This window comes from Rhinoraja longicauda, chromosome 22 (assembly GCF_053455715.1).
Source record: "Rhinoraja longicauda isolate Sanriku21f chromosome 22, sRhiLon1.1, whole genome shotgun sequence".
NCBI classification, from domain to species: domain Eukaryota; kingdom Metazoa; phylum Chordata; class Chondrichthyes; order Rajiformes; family Arhynchobatidae; genus Rhinoraja; species Rhinoraja longicauda.
Window position 1 is genome coordinate 36,534,610 of NC_135974.1, and position 14,407 is coordinate 36,549,016.

General features: G+C 44.3%; 1 protein-coding gene across 4 annotated transcripts in view; it reads left to right on the forward strand.

Annotated features, from left to right (window-relative positions):
- The window catches only part of acss2 (acyl-CoA synthetase short chain family member 2), a 52,196-nt gene that overhangs the window by 11,353 nt on the left and 26,436 nt on the right, over nt 1-14,407 (forward strand). For 3 of the 4 annotated variants that reach the window (XM_078419178.1, XM_078419176.1, XM_078419179.1), the window contains 7 exons: nt 909-1,000; nt 3,293-3,396; nt 4,288-4,360; nt 5,154-5,229; nt 7,131-7,245; nt 7,881-7,925; nt 12,284-12,421. In XM_078419178.1, coding sequence (XP_078275304.1) covers nt 909-1,000; nt 3,293-3,396; nt 4,288-4,360; nt 5,154-5,229; nt 7,131-7,245; nt 7,881-7,925; nt 12,284-12,421 — 643 coding nt within the window. The remainder of the gene's footprint in view (nt 1-908; nt 1,001-3,292; nt 3,397-4,287; nt 4,361-5,153; nt 5,230-7,130; nt 7,246-7,880; nt 7,926-12,283; nt 12,422-14,407) is intronic. The other variant, XM_078419177.1, reaches the window with a different exon arrangement.

Consider the following 14,407-nt stretch of genomic DNA (forward strand, 5'->3'; position numbering starts at 1 on the left):
ACTTTATGGCTCCAACTTTAGTTTGAAGCCAAGTTTTCTAAGTGAGAGGCTTTTCAGTAACAGCCTATGCGTGATGTACTTTGGTTGTGGTTAGATTTCCCTCATCTTTCTGCAAGTACGCTTTCTTTCAGCTGAATTTATCGGGATGCGTGGCATCCACATTATTGATTGAGGCTCACGACACGGTGGAGTTTTCGGAGTGTAAATGTTTTCGTGATGCAATAATGTTGTCAGTGTAAACAGGATAGTTTTGTGTAATGAATGTACTTTGTAAAATTGTGCTTGGATTGTGACATTTGAAACTATGAAACATACACCAAACAACATTGCGCACAGATCTGGCTGCCCGACCACACGCAGGGTATGGCAGCGTTGGAGACGGTGCAGAGGAGGTTTACCAGAATGCTGCCTGGACGAGAGGGTTATACTACAAGGAGAGGTTGCACAGATTGGACTGTTTTCCCTGAGATGTCAGTTTGGGGAAACTGACCAAAGCATAAAGGTTATGGGAGGCACAGATGGGGTAGACAGTCAGAACCTTGTTCCCTCGGTGAAAATGTCAAAGAAGAGTGGGCTGAGCTTTAAGATGAAAGTGGCAAACTTTAAAGGGGATGTGCAGGGCAAGTGTTTTTCTACACAGAGGGTGGTGGGTGTCTGGAATGTTCTGCCAGGGGTGGTGGTGGAGGCAGATAAGACAGTGCCAGGGCTTTGAGATAGGCACATGAATATGCAGGAATGTGAACATTGTGCACAAAGATGAGATTAGTTGAACTTGGCCTCACGTTCACAACAGACATTGTAGGCATTCCTGTGTGTGCCTGCCCTAATATGTGACACAGTGTCACAGTGACACAGCGTCCAATTTCACAAAGTTTATGGAGCTGTATCTTGTTTCTGTTTCGTTATAGGGAAGGGAATGAACCGGGCGATTGTATGAAAATTACGTACAAAGACCTCCTACAGCAGGTCTGCAAATTTGCCAATGTTCTACGTGCTCAGGGTAAGGTCCTCAACATAACTCTTTAAATTCAGCTTTCCTCTTTTGTAAAAGCGCGCTGATGAAGGTGGAAACCGGATGCAAAATATTTGATACATTTGTCCATTGCTGTTTAAATTGACACACGAGACTCATACAGCACAGAAACAGCCCTTCGGCCCAATTAGTCCATGCTGACCAAGATGCCCCATTTAAGCAAGTCCTATTGGCATACATTTGGTTCCCATTCCTCTAAACCTTCCCTGTCCATGTAATGGTGAGGCACTGCGTGTCTTTTGTTGATTAAAAGATACAGCATGGAAGCTGTATCCGAGTCCCACTGAGTTCACCCTGACCATCGATCACCTGTTCACACTAGTTCTCTGTTCTCCCACTTTCTCATCCACTCCCTACACACACTAGGGGGGATTTACAGAGGGCCGATTGATCTGCAAACCCGCACATCTTTGGAATGTGGGAGGAAATTAGAGCACCCTGTGGAAACCCATGTGGTCACAGGGAGAAGGTGCAAACACCGCATAGAGCCCCCAAGGTCAGGGTCAAACCCAGGTCTGCTGTGCTGTAACAGCTGTACCACTGCCTCCCTAACGCACACACATTAGCTCTGAGTGGACAATTCTGCTACAAAACACAATGACTTACAACACACATTACCCAATAAGGTGTAAGTTATCCAGTTTCCGCATACTGGGCGTCCCATTTGGCCCATAGCCCCCTGACCACAGTCATCTGCCAATTATTTGTCCCCCCCACCTGTATCCACCTATCACGCCACGTTTATGCCCCACCCCCACCTCTCTTTCCCAGCTTTCTTCCCCCCTACGTCAGTCTGATGAAGGGTCCCGACCCGAAACATCGTCTCTCCATTCCCTCCACAGATGCTGCCTGACCTGCCGAGTTCCTCCAGCACTCTTGTGTGTTTTGCTCAAGATTCCAGCATCTGCAGTTCCTTGTGTCTCCATGCTACAGAGCAATGTACTTGTACTCCAGGTAGTTCAGAATGTGTTGCTTCAAGGAATGAAGAGGTTGCTTTTGGAGGAAAGATTGTATTGATTGGGCTATCTTAGAATGATACAGCATAGAAATAGGTCCATGGTGCCCACACCAGCCAACATGTCCCAGCTACACCAGTCCCATCTTCCTCCTTGGTTCATATCCCTCCAAACCTGTCCTATCCATGTCCAATTGTTTCTTAAATGTTGGGATAGTCTCTGCCCCAAATACCTCCACTGGCAGCTTGTTCCATACACCCACCACCCATTGTGTGAAAACGTTACCCCCTCAGATTCCTATTAAACCTTTTCCCCTTCACCGTAAACCTATGTCCTCTGCTCCTCGATTCACCTACTCTGGGCAGGAGACTGCATCTACCCGATATATTCCTCTCATGATTTCATACACCTCTATCGGATCACCTGTCCAGTCCAGTCTTTTGTGTCTATCTTCGGTGTAAACCAGCATCAGCAGTTCCTTCCTACAGAAGAACTCTGACATCTACATTGATTGGAGATCAGAAGAATGAGAAGAAACAAACAAATATTTTGAAAGGGCTTAACAGGGTGGATATTACATAGAAACATAGAAAATAGGTGTAGGAGCACCGCCATTCATTGTGATCATGGCTGATCATCCACAATCAGTAACCCGTGCCTGCCTTCTCCCCATATCCCTTGATTCCGCTAGCCCCAATAGCTCTATCTAACTCTCTTTTAAATTCATCCAGTGAATTGGCCTCCACTGCCTTCTGTGACAGAGAATTTCACAAATTCACAACTCTCTGGGTGAAAAAGTTTTTTCTCACCTCAGTTTTAAATGGCCTCCCCTTTATTCTTAGACTGTGGCCTCTGGTTCTGGACTCCCCCAACATTGGGAACGTTTTTTCCGGCATCTAACTTATCCAGTCCTTTTATAATTTTATATGTTTCTCTAAGATCCGAGATGTTGTGAGAATGTTTCTCCTCATAAAGGAATCTAGAACAAGGGGGCTTAGTTTCAGAGTAAGCAGTCCCACACCGAGACAGGAATAAGCGGGCATTCCATTTCTGAAGGCAGCGAATGTTTAAAATGACCCACCCTTGAGAACTGTGGAGACTTCAATTCTGAGACAGACTGATTTTGCTTTTAATATAGGAGAGAAATAGGTTGTACAATAAGCAGAAAAGGTGAGTTGAGGTCTGCCTGGTCTTATTCAATGGCGGGGAGAGAGGTGTGTAGTGTGTACAGTTTACTATTCCTCCTGTCTTTTACATTATTCTACTTTGTCACAATCTCTTACATTTTCATTTTAATTCACAGGAGTGAAGAAAGGAGATGCAATCTCGATATACATGCCGATGATTATAGAACTGGTTGTTGCCATGTTGGCCTGTGCCAGAATAGGGGCAGTTCATTCCATTGTGGTAAGTCAAATAAGCTTAGAACATCTGCCACAAAAGTAGCCCTTTCAACCCAACTGGTTTACATTGGTGTTTTATGTTTCCTGTCAGCCACCTCCCTTCCTTCCTCTATAAACCTCTATGCCCTTCTTCCCTGTTTGCATATTTCCCCAAATACAGCTATAGTATTTACCTCCACCACTCTCGTGTGTGCCATCTGCTCACCACATTTCTGGGTCAAAGAGTTACCTGACTGGTCTCTCACTATTTGCTTTATTTCAAAGGCTTTTAGTTTTGTTGTTTTTGACAAGAGCAAACACTTCCTCCCCCTCCCCCCACTTCAAAAACTTTCTTCATTTTAAAGATCTTTATTACATCACTTCAATCCTTGCTCCTTTGACCTTTCTTGAGGACTCAGCCTGTACTCCAGGCAACTATGGTCTTCTATGGAGTAAGTCTTTGGTTGCAATACAGACTTCACTGTTGCCTATAACAGTCCTAATATTGCAGTTATAAATTGATTGTAATTTAGATTATTCTATATTTTATCTGCATTATTGCATTCAAGGCTCTGGTAAGCTGCAGCAAATAAAAATTTCATGGTAGTCTCTTGTCTCATGACATGTTGTTCACAATTTCGAAGTTATAATCAGTAGTAGAACTTATAAATTTGTGGATGACAAATTAGGAAGGAATGTTTGGCACCATTTCCCAACACCCTTTTTCTCCTCAGTCTTTCTGTAAGAAAGTGACCAGAATTATTTGCTGCTCTCAAATGTGTTGCAACCAAGCTTAGTCATAACATTTTTCTAATTTGATGCAAATGTTTTGACAAGCCCATTTCTCTCCCAGCCTGAGAAATGTCATCCTTGCCCAGAAATGAACTGTGAAGTAATTGTAAACTTTAACGTCCAGTTTGCAGGTTTCTCTTCAGAGTCCCTGTGTGAAAGAATCATCGATTCGCATTGTAACTTTTTAGTCACAGCAGGTAACTAAACATCCATTTCCCCAAAGTGTTTCTGTGCAAACATTCAACGATTGCTGTATCATTCCTGCAGGACCTTCCCTGTGGGTGGAATCTACATAAACCGTCAAATCAAGTCACGGTTTAATGCCTTGAATATATTTAAACTGCTATTTCTTATGTGAAAAACAGACCAAAATCAGAAGGAAAGAACTGCAGATGCTGGTTTAAATGGAAGGTAGACACAAAATGCTGGAGTAACTCAGCGGGACAGGCAGCATCTCTGGGGAGAAGGAATGGGTGACGTTTTGGGTCGAGACCCTTCTTCAGTCTGAATAAAGGTCTCGACCCCGAAATGTCGCTCATTCCTTCTCTCCAGGGATGCTGCCTGTCCCGCTGAGTTACTCCAGCATTTTGTGTCTACCTTTAGACCAAAATCAGTGATTTGTTCTGCAAATAAAATTTGTAAATAAATTCTTAGCCATGAGACTTGCATGTGGGAAGTATATACAAGAAAAGAACGAGCAACAGAGGCATTGATGTTCATTACCATTTTGTTTTAAGTGCAGAACACACAAAATCAGTGCCTCCTCTTCAAATACTCTCACACTTCGAATACTCTGTCCAGTTTTGAGCAATTTGCCATGGGTTGGACATCTGGCTTGGAGAAGGATTAGATTTGCTACAGCAATCGTTGAACACTGATTGAGCATCTTGAGTAGGTTTCATTTGTGGCTAGTTTACACTTGTTTACTAATCCAGTGAAAATATTACGTTTGTGTCTGATTATTTTAACAAGTATAACTCTTAATTTTAGATGGATTCTACAGAGGGGATAAACTCATTAACCTGAAACGGGTAGTGGATGAAGCCCTCAAGAAATGCAGAGAGAGGTATGTGGTTTGCAGTTTTTTTTAAAAAAGATGACTTCGGTAGAAAAATTAAAATGTCGGGTGGGTCAGAGTTAATGTTCTGAAGGATCCGGATCTCCGTACGAGAATGGTGTGGAGTTTGCCTGTTCTTTCTCCATGTGACCACGCGGGTTTCCTGTGGGTGTGGTTTCCTTCTACATCGAAAAAACATGTGGCTTTGTGGATTAATTGGACTCTAAATTGCCCCTCGTGAGTAGGGTGTTGATGCGAACGTGGGTTATAATAGAATAAGGGTGGCACAGTGGTAGAGTTGATGCCTTACAGTGCTTGCAGCACCGGAGACCCGGGTTCGATCCCGACTACGGGTGCTGTCTGTACGGAGTTTGTACGTTCTCCCCGTGACCGCGTGGGCTTTCTCTGAGATCTTCGGTTTCCTCCCACACTCCAAAGACGTGCAGGTGTGTAGGTCAATTGGCTTGGCGTATGTGTAAATTATCCCTCGTGTGTATAGGATAGTGTTAATGTGCGGGGATCGCTGGTTGGCATGGAATCGGTGGGCCGAAGGGCCCCTTCGGGGTCTCGACCCGAAACGTCACCCATTCCTTCTCTCCCGAGATGCTGCCTGACCCGCTGAGTTACTCCAGCATCTTGTGTCTACCTTCGATAAAAGTCTCTTAAACTCCACTCTCAAGTTTAGTAGCAGAGAAAAAAACCTCTTTGCTTCCCTGGCGTCTATACAGGAGCACTCCAGCTATTTCTGCCTCCGCTACCATCCTGGGAAGCACGTTCCAGGCACTCACTGCCCTCTGTGCAAAAAGAATTTGCTCCTCACGTCTCCTTTAAATTTTGCCCCTCTCACCTTAAAGCTGTGCCCTCTGGTCAGTGACTGTCAGAGGTGAGAGAATCTTTAAGAGTTGTCTACCTGTGGGCAATGGAGATGCAGTCATCGAGTTTATTTAATGTAGAGTTTGTGTTTATTAAGGTAATCAGGGAATTGGAATTAGTCCAGGAAAGTGGCGTTGAGGTAACTGAACTAATTGACTGATGGACAAAACACAAAATGCTGGAGGAAGGGTGGTGAATCTGTGGAATTATTTGCCGCAGAAGGCAGTGGAGGCCAGGGCAATGGATATTTTTGAATCAGAGATAGATAAATTCTTGATTAGTACGGGTGTCAGGGGTTATGGGGAGGAGGCAGGAGAATGGGGTTCGGAGGGAGAGATAGATCAGCCATGATTGAATGGCAGAGTAGACTTGATGGGCCGAATGGCCCAATTCTGCACTTATAACTTGGTAGAACAGGCAGCATCTGTGGAGGAAATGAGCAAGGGATGTTTTTGTTAGGAATCCTTCTTCAGACGGAGCCACTGAGTTCTTCCAGCAGTTTGTTTGACACAATGAACTGTGAAATTCACTTGAGACTTTGCATGAAGGAGCAAATAAAGCTGCCAAAAATAATTTCTCTATGGTGACTGGAGGGAAGTGTTTGTACGGGGTATTTAGTTGGATTAGCCACCTACCACTCACCAGGCTTTGTCCCCCCCCCCCCCCCACCCCCAACACCACACGTTTCCAACTTTCACCTCCCCCACCCCATCAGCCCGAAGTAGGGATCTGACCCAAAACATCATCTAAGCATTCCCTCCATAGATGCTGCCTTTCCTGCTGAGTTCCTCTATCATTTTGTGTTTAGCTCAAATTTCCAGCATCTGTGGTCTCTTCTGCCCCCATTGAATGATGGAGCAGATCCGACAGTCATAACGACCAATTCTTTATTTCCAATCTTCTTGCCTTGTTTAGATAGTGCAAAAAAAATACAGATGAGATCTTCTGGTGCTTTTTCTGCACTGGTTTGAGTTTATTCTTCACATTTCTTGACATAAAAAATGCTCTGGCCTCTAAAACTTTTTCTGACTTCAAAGGGACTTCCGTGTTAGCAAATGCATTGTTGTAAAGCACCTCGGAGGGACGGAAGAAACGTGTGCAGATGAAACTTCAACTAATCCACAGTCGCCTCCTGTAAAGCGGTCCTGTCAGGTGAGGAACAGCGGGAATATTTAAGCTTCACTATGTGAAGAGGATTTATTTGCCACTTTGAATTGCTTGGTTCACAATTTCCAGAGACTCGTGCAGCAACAAGATCCTTGGCCACAGCATTATATTGCCCTGGCTCTCGGTTCATTTCTCTTCACTTATCGACTTGATAATTCACTTTAATTTATGAAAGTTTGAGATGTCAACTTTTGATTCTTTTACAAATAAACACTCATGTTCTTAATGTGTAGGAAAGAACTGCAGATGCTGGTTTAAATCGAAGATAGACACAAAATGCTGGAGTAACTCAGCGGGACAGACAGCGTCTCTGGAGAGAAGGAGTGGGTGATGTTTCGGGTCTCAACCCGAAAAGTCGCCCATTCCTTCTCTCCAGAGATGCTGCCTGTCCCGCTGAGTTACTCCAGCATTTTGTGTCACGTTCTTCATATGACCTTTATCAAAAGCCAAAAGCAATAATTAACTTCCTCCCTTGAATGACCTTGCGATTTATATGCAATGCTGTTGGGTGGAAGAAGTTTCTGAGTGCCTGTTTTAGTCTAAAAGTAGTTGTAAGTTTTCAAAAGGGAAATCCGTATTCACCCAAAATATTGCTTCTTTCACCTATGAACTTTCTACAGGATAAGGACAATAAGAAAACAAAGAATTCTCATCGTAAAATTCAGGTATTTGGGTTTTAATGTAGCTGACAACCTTGAAATCTGCACATTAGCTTTGCTCTTTGCTTCTCTTCTCGCCCGTTCCATTTCCGCAAGTTATTAATATGGTTCTGTGGAGTTGTCTGGCATCCTAAGCTGCCTTGTCTTTATCTTCCGAATACCCTGGTATTGGACATATTGCAAGGTGCTGCATGGATCTCCCTTCTATTTGTTCTATGCACCACACTGAACGTAGAGAAACATTGCTTGGAATAAGCAAGCGTCTCAGTGTGAGGTTCAGCAGAATCTCAATGTTTGTTCTTTATGTTGTCCAAATTTCACTCAAAAAATCGTCAAGGTCCAGCAGGGATAAGCGTGTGACCACTGGATACAACTGCTGCCTCACTGCTCCAGTGACCCACGTTCAATCCTGACGCCCGGTGCTGTCTTTGTTGAGTTTGCACGTTTACCTCCTCAGGATGCTCCCCTTTCATCCCACCTCCCAAAGACAGGCGGGGTGGCATGCTGATTGGCCATTGTAAAGTGCCTATCCTGTTTCTGGGAGGTGGAATCCTGGGGTGAGTTAGTGGCAATGCGGGGAGAATAAAAGGGGATTGTTGTGAGGTTGTACATGCGTGCTTGCTGGACAGCTTAGACCTGATGGTGGAAGGGCCTGTTCTATGCTGTATGATTATCGTTCTGTGATCATTGCATGATTAACTCGGAGGCTGTGAAACCGAGATGCATCCTATCACTTAAGCCTGGTTGCGTGGGAACAAGATAAATGTGGAAAGAAGGAACTGCAGGTGCTGATTTACCAAAAAAGACACAGTGCTGGAGTAACTCAGCGGGTCAGGCAGCATCCCTGGAGATTTTTCGGGTCAGGTCAGAAGATAGGTCCCGACTAGAAACGTCACCTATCCATGTACTCCATGGATGTTTCCTGATCCGCTGAGTTACTCCAGCACTTTGTCTCTTTTTAAGATGAATGAGAAGTTTTTAATTATTCGTTTCAATATGCCCAAAGATTGTGATCAATGTTCTTAAATAGTTCAGAAATTTTACTTGTGCACAATGAGGGATCATTTAAGAGACACAAGAGACCACAGTTGGTGGAATTTGAGCAAAACTCAGTGCTGCAAGAGCCTAGCGGATCAGGTAGCATCTGTGGAGGGAATGGGCAGGAGACCAGCCTCCACATCCAACATATCCCTTTTCTTCCCTTTGTAAGTTCCTCTGGCACTTTGGGTTTTGCTCAAGATTCCTGCCGTTATTATGCCTCTATTTCCAGTACTTTGTGTTTTTATTTTGGATATTTAGTGTGGTGGATTATGTACCACCCGACTGTTGCACGTGGTCTTGGAGATTGTGTAGGGATTGATAGATTTGGGACTGTAAGTGGAGAATATTCCTTCTGATTTCCCTGCACTGATGTGTCCTGTAGATGATGGAAGGGGCTTGGAGAAACACGAAGCAAGCCACTTACTGCAGGCCATCCATCTTCTGAGCAGCCCTCACAGCAGCGTTATGTGAAAGGGTGGAATACAAGCTCATCCCACTGATAGACCTTGTGAGCATAGAAAGCCAAGATGGTAATCTCCAATACAAACAAAATCTTTGGCTCCTGTATCTTCTTCCTGATCGTAGCAGCAAGATGAGATGGTGGCCAGGGTGGTGTGGTCTTGGACGATATGAGTTGCATTTTTGAGGCAGCATCTTCTGCAGATCCCTTTGATGGTCTGCAGCCTCCTTCGTTCCTGGGCATTCAAATTACTGAACCAGGCTACGTTGCCCACAGTACACCTGTAGGGGAGTTGAAGAGAATATTCAGCATTGCACCTATCTGAGCAGAAATACTTTCTATTCAAGTATCACGCCGACCATCTGTGCATTGACTGCATGATTTCAACTCCCAGCCAGAGAAATCAGAGAAATACTACAGCAGCTTGCTGCATCGATACCCATGTATCAGAATGGCCGTGGACTACATTGCCTATTATTAATGTGAATTCTGAAACTACCTGCGGTGACTTTGCTGTGAAGTGCTTGCATTTATTTATGTCATTTACCATGTGTGCGGAACATTTGTGTGATTTTGGGGTCTTTCGCAATCAGCTTCTGTTCAGTCGGTCAATGTACGGACTCTCACATTGAATGCTCAGTCTTTTTCACCAGGGTGGAGGATTCTAAAACTAGAGAGCATCGGCTTCAGGTGAGAGGGGAGAGATTCAAGAGCGACATCAGGGCCAACATTGTCACTCAGAGATTAGTCCGTATTGAAGGAGCTGCCGGGGGAAACTCTTGAAGTGGATGCAGGTATAACTTCTAAAAGATGTTTGGATAGGAAGGGTTTGGAGGGCTATGGGTCAAATGCTGGCAAATGGGACTAGCCCATTAAGCCAACTTGGTTGGCATGGGCAAGCTGGGCTGAAGGAGCTGTTTCCGTGCTCTACAGCTCTATGACTATAAACCAAAGGTTGTTTTCCAAGGCCCATTTTAGTTTTCACTGAGCCTGAGCTTGGCTCGGTTGGAAGCACCTTTGCCTCAGGTTGTCTTGTGTTTGTCTAGCAGACTCTGTAAGAGGCCAATCAAAGCATCGTCCCGACTTTCCGACTTGGGAAGAAACTGAAGCATCAAGAGGAAACCCAGGCGGTCAATAGGGAGAACGTGCTCCCAAGTCTGCTAGCAAACACAAGACAACCTGGGAGGTAAATCGTGGAGGGAATAAATAAGAATGTGGGGAGAATGAAAAAAATTGGATTATTGTCAATGCATTACACAATCCTGCATTGATTGGAGTCATTTATTCGATTGTTGCACCTTCCCTTGAAACGTTATTGCAAGATTAATGGAAAAGAATGCTGCTTGCTGAAAACAGACAATTCAGTGTTTCCAAAGCAGTAGTTATTTTTCATACAATGGCCATTAACTAAAAAGCAGTTAGTAATTATCTGTTGTGAATCAAATTTTCTGATGTATTTCACGGCGTTGCATCGATTGGACTCATTTATTTGATTGCTGCACCTTTGGGTGAGGGTTATTGTGGACTCGATGGGCCAAAGGGTCTCTTTCTGTGTTGTATCTCTGCGAAGGAAGGAACTGCAGATGAAGTTTCAACTGAAGATCGACATGAAAAGCTGGAGTAACTCAGCGGGTCAGACAGCATATCTGGGGAAAAGGAATAGATGACGATTTGGGTTGAGATTCTTCTTCAGACCTAATAGGTAACGTTTCGGGTCGAGACTCTTCTTAAGAAGAAGGAGCTCGACCCGAAATGTCACCTGTTCCTTTTCTCCAGAAATACTGTCTGACCCACTGAGTTACTCCAGCATTTTGTGTCTTATCTTCTTGTATCTCTGTGACTCACAACGGCTTTCTTCCCTGTTATGTAGTTACGATGGGTCCTGGAGATCTCTAGACGAGAATCTGAATCGAGGTATCATTATGTTAGACTTCCATCAGCAAATATTCACTGGAGTTTAGAAGGATGAGAGGGGAACTTATAGAGACGTATAAAATCATAAAAGGACTAGACAAGCTAGATGCAATAAAAATGTTCCCAATGTTGGGGGAGTCCAGAACCAGGGGACACAGTCTAAGAATAAAGGGGAGACCATTTAAAACTGAGGTGAGAAAAAACTTTTTCACCCAGAGAGTTGTGAATTTGTGGAATTCTCTGCCACAGAAGGCAGTGGAGGTCACAGGATGAATTTAAAAGAGAGTTAGATAGAGCTCTAGGGGCTAGCGGAATCGAGGGATATGGGAAGAAGGCAGGCACGGGTTACTGATTGTAGATGATCAGCCATGATCACAATGAATGGCGGTGCTGGCTCGAAGGGTCAAATGGCCTCCTCCTGCACCTATTTTCTATGTTTCTAATATTGCCAACATTAGCAATTGGTCTGCTTGCTGTTATTTGGATGTTTCTGATTTATTTGCCACCTTCACAATCACTAGAGGACTTTTTTTGTGAGGTACTTCAATATACAAATATAATTACTAATTATGCAAGTAGTTCAGTTATCCAGCTTTAGTTACGACGATGAATAGCATTCTAAAGGGACATCTGCAAATCTTTCAGCATATACCTGCTTCACTGGATCTTAAATACTAACGCTCTTTTTAATGTAGATTAGACATCTGCATTACTTCAGAACTTATTTCAGATTTCTGGCACTTATTTATCGATACTGCTCTTGTATTGCAATTTGTTCCATGCTGGTGAATATTAATGATAATTTTAGTTATTTTATGGTGGTTTTGTTTCAGTTTTATTGAATGTGCTTTAATTTCAAAACGGACGAAGAATCCATGGCAGAATAGTGTTGCATTTATAGAGGCTACAATTAGTTGTTTGTAATGTTTGTGATTTTATTGCATTTCAGATACCGTGGGATGCGAACGTGGATGTGTGGTGGCACGAGTTAGTGAAGGGGGCCTGTGATGAATGTGAGCCTGAATGGTGTGACACTGAAGATCCTCTCTTCATCCTTTACACCAGTGGATCCACTGGGAAGCCCAAGGTAATCACATTTGAAGCAAGATTCAGTCCCAGCTCAAGGTCACTAGTCCATTCCCTCCACAGATGCTGCCTGACCCGCTGAGTTCCTCCTGCACTTTGCCTTTTGCTCAAGATTCCAGCATCTGCCGTTCCTTGTCTCCATAACCGCATTGCCCCAGTCCTGCACATCTACGATGAAGAGGGGGGGGGGGGGGGGGGGGGGGTGGCAATATTAAGAATTGTCCACAAGGAGAGGTCAGACACATTTGGTTACAAGGGTAGAACTGGCATGTTGTAATTCTTCCAAATGTGAAAAATAGCTCAACACTGAACATTTGATGATTTGCCCCTGCTGAGTGCAAGAGTCAGGTAGACATGATGCAGCTCAATTAGACATTGGTCAGGCTGCATTTGGAGTATTGCGTGCAGTTCTGGTCGCCCCATTACAGGAAGGGTGTGGAGGTTTTGCAAAGGATACAGAAGAGGTTTACCGGAATGCTGCCTGGATTAGAGGCTATTAGCTAGAAGGACGGTTTGGACTGACTTTGATTATTTTCTCTGGAGTGCCAGAAGTTGAGGCCATACCTGATAGAAGTATATAAAGTTATGTGAGGCATAGATAAGGTAGACAGTCGGAACCTTTTCCCTCAGGGTGGAAATGCAAAAGACTAGAGCATATAGCTTTAAGATGAGAGGGTCGAAGTTTAAAGGAGATGTGTGGGGTAGGTTATTTACACAGTGGTGGGTGTCTGGAATGTGCTGCCAAGGGTGGTGGTGGAGGAGGCAGATATGATAGGGATTTTTAAAATGGTTTTTGGATCGGCACGTGGATATGCAGAGAATCGAGGGATATGGACCATGTGCAGGCAGAAGGTCTGAAGAAGGGTCTCGACCCAGAACGTCACCCATTCCTTCTCTCCCGAGATGCTGCCTGTCCCATTGAGTTACTCCAGGTTTTTAATGTCTCCGTGCAGGCAGAGATTACTTTGGCTTGGCATCTTGTTTGGCACTGACATTGTGGGCCGTGGGGCCTGTTCCTGTGCTGTAATGTTATGTGTTCTGTGGACTTGCTGACTTAGTTCGTCAAGCCTGCTCCTGTTCAAGTGACCTTGCTGCTTCACTACAGGCTACTTCCTATCCCCAGAGAGCTGTGTAATTACTTGGGAGAGTCGTTAAGAGAAAGCAGAGTGAGGATTAAAATGGGACGGGGAGGAATATAATGTAGAAATGTGAGAGTATCTAGTTTATTAGAAACAGATTTTTTTTAACTGATGACAGATTGAAAAGTGATGGTAAGAGGGTACTGGGTGTCCTTGTGTGTGAGTCTCAGCGTTTAACATACAGTAAGCAGGTAGGAAGGCAGACAGGCATAGACTCGTACAGTATGGAAACAGGCCCTTCAGTCTAACTGTGTAGGAAGGAACTGCAGATGCTGGTTATACACCAAAGATAGACACAAAATGCTGGAGTAATAGACAATAGACAATAGGTGCAGGAGTAGGCCATTCAGCCCTTCGAGCCAGCACCGCCATTCAATGCGATCATGGCTGATCACTCTCAATCAGTACCCCGTTCCTGCCTTCTCCCCATACTCCCTCACTCCGCTATCCTTAAGAGCTCTATCCAGCTCTCTCTTGAAAGCATCCAACGAACTGGCCTCCACTGCCTTCTGAGGCAGAGAATTCCACACCTTCACCACCCTCTGACTGAAAAAGTTCTTCCTCATCTCCGTTCTAAATGGCCTACCCCTTATTCTTAAACTGTGGCCCCTTGTTCTGGACTCCCCCAACATTGGGAACATGTTATCTGCCTCTAATGTGTCCAATCCCCTAATTGTCTTATATGTTTCAATAAGATCCCCCCTCATCCTTCTAAATTCCAGTGTATACAAGCCCAATCGCTCCAGCCTTTCAACATACGACAGTCCCGCCATTCCGGGAATTAACCTAGTGAACCTACGCTGCACGCCCTCCATAGCAAGAATATCCTTCCTCAAATTTGGAGACCA